Here is a 12537-nt window from a genome sequence, read left to right on the forward strand (position 1 = left end):
ATTAAGTCCTGTCAAAGGCGACTATGGGGTTGCGGCGCCCATCTCACTTTCAGGTCGAGGGAGCCAGTGTTTGTCCACAGACAGCTTTCCGAGTCATGTGGCCAGCATGACTAAACTGCTTCTGGCACAACAGGACACCGTGACGGAAACCAGAGTGCACGGAAATGCTGTTTACCTTCCCGCTGCAGCGGTACCTATTTATCTACTTGCACTGGCATGCTTTCAAACTGCTAGGTTGGCAGGAGCTCGGATAGAGCAACAGGAGCTCACTCCGTCGCGGCAATTCAAACTGCCGACCTTCCGATCGGCAAGCCCAAGAGGCTCAGTGGTTTAGACCACCTGCGTACCTTACCTTTACTTATCATTACTGTAGGATATGAATGGGGAAACCCAGCCAGATAGGCGGGGTATAAGTAATAAAATTATTATTATTATTATTATTATTATTATTATTATTATTATTCGACCCCAGAGCCATATTCCCTTCCGGACCGTGTGCAATAGCTAGGTGGTTACCCAGAAAGGAATACGGGCAGTACAACATATGTGAATTTTACCTTTGCACAGTACTGTAGACTACAGTAGTTTATTCACATTCATCCATCCCTCTCCATCCTCCAGCACGGAGCATGCTCAGAGTTAATTCCAGGACCACTGAGGGCTGTGGCCTGGGAAGAGGGGTGGGGGGTGGCCTGAGGACAGTCCTGAGGGCCAGAGAGGAGCCTGGGGCCAAATTAACCCTCTAGGCCCAAGATTCTCATTTGACTGAGATTTCACCTGGACACTATTACAGTGGTGCCCCGCAAGACGAACGCCTCGCAAGACGGAAAACCCGCTAGACGAAAGAGTTTTCCGTTTTGGAGGCGCTTCGCAAAACGAATTTCCCTATGGGGTTGCTTCGCAAGACGAAAAAATCTTGCGAGTCCCCGCGGTTTTTTTCGCTTTCCCCCCCTTTTCCTAAGCCGCTAAGCCGCTTAACAGCTGATCCGCTGATAAGCCACTTAACAGCTGATCGCTAGAAGCCGCTAGACCGCTGTAGCGCTAATCCGCTAAGCTGTCAATGGGCTTGCTTCGCAAGACGAAAAAACCGCTAGACGAAGAGAATCGCGGAACGGATTCTTTTCGTCTTGCGAGGCACCACTGTATCCAATTTAGTTGTCCACAGGCTCTTACTGTTAGAAGAAAAGCCATTTGCATTACACATTTGCTTTGAGGCCAAGCTGGAAAGGGGAGTCATCTCTAAGTTTCTTTTTCATCCAGTCTACTGAAAGGATGAGGGAGCTGACCCAGTTGCATGACGGCCCGCAAAACTGCCTGTTCTTTAAGGCTCTGAATTCCAACAACTTTGCTAACTGTCAGCTCAGGGGTTTGCCCAGGAGCCATATTTACAAATATAATTTTCGCCAATCAATTGCAACCTTCAATTCATGAATCATAGAATCATAGAGTTGGAAGAGACCACAAGGGCCATCGAGTCCAACCCCCTGCCAAGCAGGAAACACCATCAGAGCACTCCTGACATATGGTTGTCAAGCCTCTGCTTAAAGACCTCCAAAGAAGGAGACTCCACCACACTCCTTGGCAGCAAATTCCACTGTCGAACAGCTCTTACTGTCAGGAAGTTCTTCCTAATGTTTAGGTGGAATCTTCTTTCTTGTAGTTTGGATCCATTGCTCCGTGTCCGCTTCTCTGGAGCAGCAGAAAACAACCTTTCTCCCTCCTCTATGTGACATCCTTTTATATATTTGAACATGGCTATCATATCACCCCTTAACCTCCTCTTCTCCAGGCTAAACATGCCCAGCTCCCTTAGCCGTTCCTCATAAGGCATCGTTTCCAGGCCTTTGACCATTTTGGTTGCCCTCCTCTGGACACGTTCCAGTTTGTCAGTGTCCTTCTTGAACTGTGGTGCCCAGAACTGGACACAGTACTCCAGGTGAGGTCTAACCAGAGCAGAATACAGTGGCACTATTACTTCCCTTGATCTAGATGCTATACTCCTATTGATGCAGCCCAGAATTGCATTGGCTTTTTTAGCTGCCGCGTCACACTGTTGGCTCATGTCAAGTTTGTGGTCAACCAAGACTCCTAGATCCTTTTCACATGTACTGCTCTCAAGCCAGGTGTCACCCATCTTGTATTTGTGCCTCTCATTTTTTTTGCCCAAGTGCAATACTTTACATTTCTCCCTGTTAAAGTTCATCTTGTTTCTTTTGGCCCAGTTCTCTAATCTGTCAAAGCTTGCATTCCTAAGTGTTGCACAACAGATACAAAGAGGGTTCTATCCTGTATGCTCAGAGCTATGTCCCCTTCTGGTGATGGGTATCCTTCCAGCTCTTATACATACCGGCCCCCAGATTGTCACGCAGTCCTCCAGGCTGTCTCGGAAATTGTTGGGCTCAAAGGGATGCCAGAATGTGAAATGCACTGGCGTGCCGTCTGACCACTCAAAGCTCATCTGCCGCTTGAGATCGTTCAGGCCAATCCAGAGCTCTTCGACATCTGCCAAAACAAGCAGGGAAAGAGGGGATTTTGACTAAATGAAGAAGAAAAAATCCTCTTCATCTGCCACACAATACACCCAGGCGATACGATACGATATCTTTATTGTCATCGTCCCTTGCAGAACAATGAAATTGAAAACTACATAAAAACTACATAAAACATTCAAAAACCCCTAAAAACTTTAAAACCCCATTTTAAAATACACTATACTATAGAGACCCCTTATGCTGCGTTTAGAACCAGAATTGCATTTGCGTAGAAACTGTTTCTCAGGCGGCTAGTCCTGGCCTTTATAACCCTATACCTTCTTCCAGAAGGCAGAAGCTGAAAGAGATCGTTTCCGGGGTGCGTACTATCCTGTGCTATCTCTGCCGCTTTCTTATGGCACCTGGCAGCATAGATTTGATCTAAGGTGGGAAAAGTGCACCCAATTATTCTCTCTGCAATCTTTACAACCCTGGATAGCATTGTTTTTTCCCTGGCCGTGCAGCTCCCAACCAGTTCCCTCTGTTTTGTGAGCATTTAGCAAAACACTTGATCCTCATGAAGACTAGAAACTTGAGGAAGAGGCAGAAATCGCTCCCTACAGAAGTAGGGGAGCATTTCCCTGCTGTAGCTCCTCCCCATAACCTTCACTCTCCTCGATTTTGCTCTTCCAGACTGTGACATTTCAAAATGATTTTTCCAGACCCCGTGGCATGTTTATCCATTAAACATTTATTCAGTGCTTAAAAAAAATAAAAATCCAGATTTTCTAAAAGACTCCCATTTTAACACCCTGTGCTTGAGGTGAATAGCTTCAAGATTGTCCCCAAAACATCTGGATGGCGAGATGGGAGGGAGGCAGCTTTGTGATTGTCACAAGAGCCAGCCAATCAGCATTCTGCACAGCCAGCTTCTCCTGGAGAGAATCAGCTGATCCTATGCTTGATTCATTTTGGAAGTGTGTGCAGATATAAAAGGAGCAACTCTGGTTCTACAGCAGAGTCACTGCTCGATATTCAACAAAACTTTTGCTCTCATAAAAAAAAAGTTAAATCAGAGATAATGCACATGTTGTTGTTGTTTAGTCGTTTAGTCGTGTTCGACTCTTTGTGACACTATGGACCAGAGCATGCCAGGCACTCCTGTCTTCCACTGCCTCCCACACTTTGGTCAAACTCATGCTGGTAGCTTCAAGAATACTGTCCAACCATCTCGTCCTCTGTCGTCCCCTTCTCCTTGTGTCCTCCATCTTTCCCAACATCAGGGTCTTTTCCAGGGAGTCTTCTCTTCTCATGAGGTGGCCAAAGTCTTGGAGCCTCAGCTTCAGGATCTGTCCTTCCAGTGAGCACTCAGGGCTGATTTCCTTCAGAATGGATAGGTTTGATCTTCTTGCAGTCCATGGGACTCTCAAGAGTCTCCTCCAGCACCATAATTCAAAAGCATCCATTCTTCAGCGATCAGCCTTCTTTATGGGATAATCCACATACACACAAGCAAACACACACACAGAGCACATGTGACACAGCATTGCTTACCTTGCTTGATTTGCTTGGTAACAAACTCCAGTTCGTTGAGGGTGTGGATGCTGACCAGATCCCCTTCGCTCCGCAAGCAGGTCTTTTTGGCATCTGGCCAACTCTTCTTTTCACTGATCAAGCGATAGCAGTTGGTCTGGAAAGGCTGCCAGCTCGGATCACAGTCTACCTTCACATCAGACTCCACTGCAATTAGGGAAAGCAAAGCTTTGAGTAAGCAGTATCCGGGGGAAAGTTGTGGGACTGATATTTTAATTAGGAGCGCGCACCCAAGATCCGCAAGCCGGAAAGCAGAAATTTAGCACGCCCTCCACGAACAAACTAGCAAGCATCTTTATTGTCTAGGTTCTGTCGTGTGCTGAAAAGACGCACCTCTTTAACTCTGGCCTCTGTCAATTAATGGGGTTGTGGGTTTTTTGAAGGACTCACTTCCAGTTTTGATTGGAACTGTTTTATTTGTTTTTTATCATTGCATGCACAGTCGTACCTTGGTTTTCGAACAGCTTAGTTCTCAACCGTTTTGGCTCCTGAACGCCACAAACCTGGAAGTGACTGTTCCAGTTTGTGAACTATCTTTGGAAGCCAAACTTCCGACGGGGCTTCCGATTGGCTGCAGGAACTTCCTGCAGCCAATCCGAAGTCGCGCTTTGGTTTCCAAACATTTTGGAAGTCAAATGGACTTCCGGAACGGATTGTGTTCGACTTCCAAGGTACGACTGTAAACCTTTTCCCTTCTTTTATTTAGTTTTGATTGTATGGAGCCTTACAGGGTAGGCCAGGTCAGAAATCGTAAAAAGTAAATAAATATATGGATCCAAAAGGCTCCATCTAACAGAGAGCTAATAAAATCCTTCATGCTACAGGCCCTCCAGCCAATGCAGATGAAAGTGTAAAATTCCCCTCCCTCCTCACCTAGACCCTCTAGGACTGCCTGGCAGTTTCTCTACAAACCGACATTGCTTGCCTACTTCCTTCCAACCAACTCCATGTATTTCTGCCCCTAAATCCAGCAAGATGTTTTCCACCAGGTCTCCCTCCTTCATTTCCCCCTCAGGCTTTTGTCTTTTTCTCCACAGCACTGCCTGAAAGCTTCTTCTGCCCACTCTCTGCTTTATAGTCATGCTTTCCCCTAGGCCTACTCTTCCTGTTCGGCTTCAGCCAGGGGAAAAAAAGACCGCAGTTAAACTGCCCTTTCACTTGTCTCACAGAAGCTGCGCTCTTTGCAGCATTCCGTTCCCGACACTCACTTCTACTCCAAACAGTCAGCACATGTTCCACGGACATTCCGTGACATCAGAACAGCTCGGCCAATAGCTGTTGGGGTTGCAGAAAGGCAGGCGCGAGATAGGTGGCTTTCAGATCATGATATATATATATGTCAAACCCATCGCTTTCTCCACATTACTCACGTAAGAAGTATATATTAGAAGTGGCATTGGGTTTCTTCTTGCAAATGTAAGGCAGGGCCATGCTGCAGTCACGGTTCTGCCATTCCCCTGACGACTCTGTCCGTATCACCCCACAGTTTTCTTCGCTGGGGTTGTCAGGCTGATCTGCAAGGGGCGGCAGGGGGAGATCACCAACCTTTGCAACTACGGCTGTTATTTACCTAGAAAAGCACAGCCTGAGAGTGGCTTTGCTGTGCGGCAAGAGGCAAAACCACACCCGAGGATGTCATCTGAGATCAGTTCTGAATCTCAAATACAGAGGCTGCGCACACACATTTAAAACACATGGCTCCCCCCCAAAAAAAGAATCATGGGAACTGTAGCTCATGCCCTCTCTGAACTATAATTCCCATAACAAACTACAGTTTTCAGGATTTTGGGTGGAATCCTGTGCTTTAAATAAAGTATTTTTCACTCTATAAGACACACCAGACCACAAGACACACCTAGTTTTTGGAGGAGGAAACCTAGAAAAAAAATATTCTGACTCTCAGAAGCCAGAACAGCAAGAGGGATCGCTGCGCAATGAAAGCAGCAATCCCTCTTGCTATTCTGGCTTCTGGGATAGCTGTGCAGCCTGCATTCGCTCCATAAGATGCACACACATTTCCCCTTACTTTTTAGGAGGGAAAAAGTGAGTCTTATAGACCAAAAAATACGGTATATGGTGTGGAGGCAGCCTATGCATTTACAGTGGTACTTTGGGTTACAGACGCTTCAGGTTACATACGCTTCAGATTACAGACTCCGCTAACCCAGAAATACCTCGGGTGAAGAAGGAGAAGGAGAAGGAGAAGGAGAAGGGGAAGGGGAAGGAGAAGAAGAGGAGTTGTGGATTTGATATCCCGCTTTATCACTACCCGAAGGAATCTCAAAGCAGCTAACATTCTCCTTTCCCTTCCTCCCTCACAACAAACACTCTGTGAGGTGAGTGGGGCTGAGAGACTTCAAAGAAGTGTGACCAGCCCAAAGTCACCCAGCAGCTGCATGTGGAGGAATGGGTAAGCGAACCCAGTTCACCAGATTATGGGTCTATCGCTCTTAACCACTACACCACACTGGCTCTCTAAGAACTTTGCTTCAGGTTGAGAACAGAAATCATGCTCTGGCGGCGCAGCAGCAGCGGGAGGCCCCATTAGCTAAAGTGGTGCTTCAGGTTAAGAACAGTTTCAGGTTAAGAACAGACTTCCAGAACAAATTAAGTACGTAACCAGAGGTACCACTGTGTTCCAATGAGAATCGGAATAAGAAATGCCCTTTGGATGTTGTTGTTGAGACATGGAAGAGGCACGCAGTGGGGCAGCCGTGGTTGTGCCTTCTGGATGAACTCCCAAGGCCCCACAACACAGCCATCCACAATTACAGCCGGCTATGGGGCAGTGGCAAACAGGCTTGGTGTCAGCACCTGGGTACCATGGGCCATGGGTCACTGGGGCCAATGCTAGTTGCTGCAGTATCCTTAAGACTCATAGAATTGCAGAGTTGGGAGAGATCCTCAGGATCCAACCCCCCACAGTGAAGTCCCATACTGAGATCCGACCTGCAACCACGTCTAAAGCAGGGGTCAGCAAACTTTTTCAGCAGGGGGCCAGTCCACTGTCCCTCAGACCTTGTGGGGGGCTGGACTATATTTTTTTTTGGGGGGGGGGATGAATTCCTATGCCCCACAAATAACCCAGAGATGCATTTTAAATAAAAGCACACATTCTACTCATGTAAAAAAACGCTGATTCCCGGACCGTCTGTGGGCCGGATTTAGACGGCGATTGGGCCAGATCTGGCCCCCGGGCCTTAGTTCGCCTACCCATGCTCTAAAGAACTGAGCTATCCAGGTTCATCCCTTGATCTTCTTGCTTTTACGGTGGTACCTCAGGTTAAGTACTTTATTCGTTCCGGAGGTCCGTTCTTAACCTGAAACTGTTCTCAACCTGAAGCACCACTTTAGCTAATGGGGCCTCCTGCTGCTGCCGCGCCGCCGGAGCACAATTTCTGTTCTCACCCTGAAGCAAAGTTCTTAACCTGAGGTACTATTTCTGGGTTAGCGAAGTCTGTAACCTGAAGCGTATGTAACCCGAGGTACCACTGGAGAGAGAGAGAAAGAGAGAAAGAGAGAAAGAGAGAAAGAGAGAAAGAGAGAGAGAGAGAGAGAGAGAGAGAGAGAGAGAGAGAGAGAGAGAGTGTCAAGAAATGGCCAAGCACCAATGTACAGAATGCTCGTTTCATTATTTACTTTAGAACCATTACCACCTTTTCCACAGCAAGCAAGTATGATGCTTATTCCCAAGTAAATGCATTCAGCAAAAGCAAACCCCATTTTATTCCCATAGTCCAGATGGCTAGTTTAAAATGAGAAACTCCACAAGCTCCTTAATTTACAAAATCAGAATTCACAAAGTGTTTCTTGCTCTGATTTATCAGAAATGTAGAAGCAGCTTTAAAGTATGGAGGGGAGCTGGAAGGGAGTGGAGAAGAGAAATGTGTATTGTTTGCTTCACAACTGCCCACAATATACATGGGCATCAAAACCCCCTCACTGCAAAAAAGAAGAAGAGGGGGAAAAGGTCACGAAGTCTGGGGTTTTAAATTATCTAGCTGCATCACTGAAGGCAGGAGAGAATTTATACTGCACAGCTGAAGAGCTCGATTTGCCAAGCTCAAGTGACTGCTGAGGGATGACATTTGTGGGGTACCTTTGGCCAAACCAATATCAGAAGTGTCACAACACTTTGTATTCCAAAAAGTGATATAGTAGCACTAAGGTAAGGTAAAGGGACCCCTGACTGCTAGGTCCAATAGCAAACGACTCTGGGGTTGCAGTGCTCATCTCGCTTTACGGGCTGAGGGAGCCGATGTACAGCTTCCGGGTCATGGGGCCAGCATGACTAAGCCACTTCTGGCGAACCAGAGCAGCACACGGAAATGCCCTTTACCTTCCCGCCGGTGTGGTACCTATTTATCTACTTGCACTGGCGTGCTTTCAAACTGCTAGGTTGGCAGGAGCTGGGACCGAACAATGGGAGCTCACTCTGTTGTGGGGATTCAAACTGCCGACCTTTTGATCGGCAAGCCCGAGAGGCTCAATGGTTTAGACCACAGCGCCACCCACGTAAAATGAGTCTCCAGCAAATACAAACAGCCTTTGCCAGCCATGTGGCTCATTTGTCAATTCACTGGGATCTCACCCATCTTCTTGGTATTTTTCTTACTTACCACTCTCCCAGTTAAGGAACTTCAAAGGTGAGTTGTCTGACCACTGCCAGCCCCCGTTGAGGTCCAGATCATTAAGCCCAATCCACAGTGTGGAACCATATCCCGTTAGCAGTCCTGGTGTAGACAGGAAAAGGGCAGAACGTCTCTGTGTCAGATCCACCACCTTCTCAGCATAAGACACATCCAGCAACGCAAGCATTTCCTGGTCCCTGGCAGAACCTAGCCCCCACTCCCTCCAGCCACGGAGACCTCCCCAAATCTTGGACGCTTGCCCTGCTGACCACATAGCACAGCCTGATTTTCCCCAGATCCTATTTCTCTCATTTGCAACAAGAGCCTGCCAGCTTTCCTTTTCTTCCGATACTCAAGAGATTCTGAATTTCTGCAGCAATACAGTCAAATCTCGATTGTCGAACATAATCCGTTCCGGAAGCCCGTTCAGCTTCCAAAACGTTCGACAACCGAGGTGCGGCTTCTAAAAAAGGTTCGAAAACCAGAGCATTTACTTCCAGGTTTTCGGTGTTTGGGAGTTAGTTCTAAAATGGAAGCGTTCGGTATCCAAGGTTTGACTGTACTGAAGAGCTGTTCCGCCTGGCCTTTGATTTGGACTCAGCCTGACCCTTATGTTTCCCTCCCCTTATAGTCTTGATTTATCGGCTACTTTTAAAATGAGGCTGCATTTTAAATTGCATTTTAACCTGTATTTTAATTTTTCTTTTCTTTCCCCCCTATTACGTTTTTAATGTGATTTTATTGGTGTTAGCCGCCCTGAGCCCAGCTCTAGCCGGGGAGGGTGGGGTATAAATAAAAATTGTTGTTGTTGTTATTTTAGAGAGACTGTGAGGGGAAAGACTCCATCAGGCAAGGCCTCCTTCCACCTGCCTTGCCCCACTCTCTGCTTCTCAATGTGTATTGTATAGTTTTATGTATTGAGGCTTGCCGTTTTATTGATTATAGTTTCGATATTATTGTAACTGTTGAGTGGATTTCTGTTTAACTTTTATATGTTGATATACTATTCTAATGATTGTTGAATGTTACTTTTTTGATGTAGGTTGCCTATTTTAAAGTTATGTTTTATTATCATATTTTTGTATTGCATTAGATTGTTATAAGATGTACATTTTTTTGTTTCTTCAGCTTGTAAACCGCCTTGAGTATTGTAAGACGGAAAGGCGGTATACAAATTAAAAATGAAATGAAATCCGCTGCAGAATCTCAAGTGACCACAGAACTGCAACTCCAAATCTCCTGTCGCTGTTCAGAAACACATTTCCACATATGTTATACAGTGACTGGCCCACTTTCCCAGTCCTCAGTATAGCCCCTTCCCAAACCGAGTTCCCACTCACTGAAGTAGACCAGGAGAACAAACATTACTGGAATGGCCTTTTGCTGGTGTGCATGTACACAAGGAGAAAGGCAGTCAGGGCACCCTGCAAACTTTTGGCAGCAGGGACTCCTTCAGTTCCCTGTGCCCATTGCTCACCATTGATGTAGGTCTGTTCGTGGACCTCGGTGATGCTCAGTAGGCTGGCCCCTTGCTGCTCACAGCTCTTCCCAGCCTCCTGCCAAGACAGGGTGGACTGGAAGTTGAACTGGTAGCAGCTGTTGGTGAGCTGGTCCCTGTCCCAAAATGTATCACAGTCATTGCCTAAGAGGACAGGCAAAAAAGAAAGAAAGAAGGGCATTTACTACTGCAAATTAACATGACCATTATCCATACCGATCAACAGACACACTGTGGGCAGCCATCTGCAGGTAGTATCAAAGGAGAGTTGTCCCTTTTGCTGACCACAACGGAATGGGAGGTGGAAAGGAGACACACACACACACACACACACACGGGGTGCCCTCCTGGTCCTGCTAGCTAGGGATCATGGGAGTTGTAGGCCCAAAACATCTGGAGGGCCAAGGTTGAGGACGCCTGTTCTATACAGTACTACAGCTTCTGCAGCACTTGCATGCCTATCTTATCTATTTACGGCGAACGCTACTTGTTTTAGTCCCTTGTCCCTAGACACCAACATGGAATATTCATCAATACTCCAACTCTTGAGGGGGAAGACTGAAAACAGTGCAACCGCTCAGGGTGTGTGTGTGTGTGTGTGTGTGTGTGTTTGTGTAAATGGGACACTTACAGAAGGGTAGTTTTGGAAACCAAACCCCTGGAGGCTTAGAAGGCAAAAGGAAACCTCCCATGGTGCCTTAAGAAAGGAGGACTGTTTTTCAGTTGAACAGTTGGCACAACCATCTGTTCACTCCTGTGGTTTGGCTGCTACATGCCCATCACTGCCCGTGATTTCCCACCCCACAGAAGCAGCTTACTCTTAATAGGGCAGAACCCCCATCTTTCATCTTTGCCGTAATCCTGTGTGGTGGCACACCAGAGGTGACCATCTCCACGCCCCATGCTGGTGCAGTCATAGAACCACTGGTTGTCGTACTTGAAGGGAATGGTACAGGGCTTCCCGTGAGAGTTGCCTTGAATGGTGTAAATTTCTGGAGGAACAGAAGAGAGAGAGATGAAACACACAGAGAGAAAGAGCTCATATGGAGAGTCCTCCTTTGATATGGAGAGAGAGAGACTGCTTATCATTTAACCCCAAAGGCCTTGGCAACCTACAGGTGAAACTCGGAAAATTAGAATATCATGGAGAAGCTCTTCTGCATTGCTGGGTCTCATGTCTCTCATCTGTCTCTTGGCAAATCTCTTTTCTGATAAGAGCAGCTTTTGCATCTCATTTGGAAACCAAGGACCCAGAGTCTGGAGGAAGACTGGGGAGGCACACAATGCCAGATGCTTGAAGTCCAGTGTGAAGTTTACATAGTCTGGGTTGATTTGGGGAGCCATGTCATCAGCTGGTGTTGGTCCACTGAGCTTCATTACGTCCAGGGTCAACGCAGCCGTCTACCAGGAGATTTTGGAGCACTTCATGCTTCCTTCCGCAGACGAGCTTTATGGGGATGCAGACTTCATTTACCAGCAGGACTTTGGCACCTGCCCACACTGCCCAAAGTACCAAAACCTGGTTCAATGCCCATGGGATTACTGTGCTTGATTGGCAAGCAAACTCGCCTGACCTGAACCCCTTTTAGAATCAATGGGGCATTGCCAAGAGACAGATGAGAGACATGAGACCGAGCAAGGCAGAAGAGCTGAAGGCTGCTATTGAAGCTTCCTGGTCTTCCATAACACCTCAGCAGTGCCACAGGCTGATCGCATCCATGCCACGCCGCATTGAGGCAGTAATTGATGCAAAAGGGGCCCAAACCAAGTACTGAGTACATATGCATGCTTCTACTTCTCAAGAGGCCCAATATTGCTCTATTTGCAGTCCTTGTTTTGCTGATTTCGTTTAAAATTCAAATTTTCTGAGATTGTCAATTTGGGGTTTTCATCAGCTGTACATCACAATTATAACAAATAAAGGCTTGACATATCTTGCTTTGCATGTCATGAGTCTATCTCATATATTAGTTTCACCTTTTAAGTTGAATTACTGAAATCAATGAACTTTAACACAATATTCTAATTTTCCGAGTTTCGCCTGCATGTTATTGCAGCCCTAAGTTAACATTCAACACGCCATTCCACAACTCCTCCGGCTAGCTGTGCCCTCACAGCATACCCTGCCTGACTTCAAATGAATCCAGCACATATCTGGGCTGGCGGGCTGCTCCACTGAGCACATGATGAAATTTTTTCCACATGCACCGAGAGTATGCGCGAACTGCGCTACCAAAACAAACATAGAAATCCTGCATCAAGCGAGTTGTTCAGAACACAGGGCTTGTTTGTTAATGACAGGATGCTGACTGAAGCACAGCTGGCTGAAAAAGTTTCAAGGTCA

General features: G+C 46.7%; 1 protein-coding gene across 1 annotated transcript in view; it reads right to left on the bottom strand.

The window, feature by feature from the left end:
* The window catches only part of MRC2 (mannose receptor C-type 2), a 77257-nt gene that overhangs the window by 47734 nt on the left and 16986 nt on the right, over window positions 1–12537 (bottom strand). Inside the window, exons 3-8 of the mRNA XM_081883799.1 lie at window positions 11012–11185; window positions 10173–10337; window positions 8684–8797; window positions 5435–5578; window positions 4026–4211; window positions 2348–2502 (exon numbers count right to left, since the gene is read on the bottom strand). Coding sequence (XP_081739925.1) covers window positions 2348–2502; window positions 4026–4211; window positions 5435–5578; window positions 8684–8797; window positions 10173–10337; window positions 11012–11185 — 938 coding nt within the window. The remainder of the gene's footprint in view (window positions 1–2347; window positions 2503–4025; window positions 4212–5434; window positions 5579–8683; window positions 8798–10172; window positions 10338–11011; window positions 11186–12537) is intronic.

This window comes from Podarcis melisellensis, assembly GCF_964234715.1.
Source record: "Podarcis melisellensis genome assembly, chromosome: 13".
NCBI lineage: Eukaryota > Metazoa > Chordata > Lepidosauria > Squamata > Lacertidae > Podarcis > Podarcis melisellensis.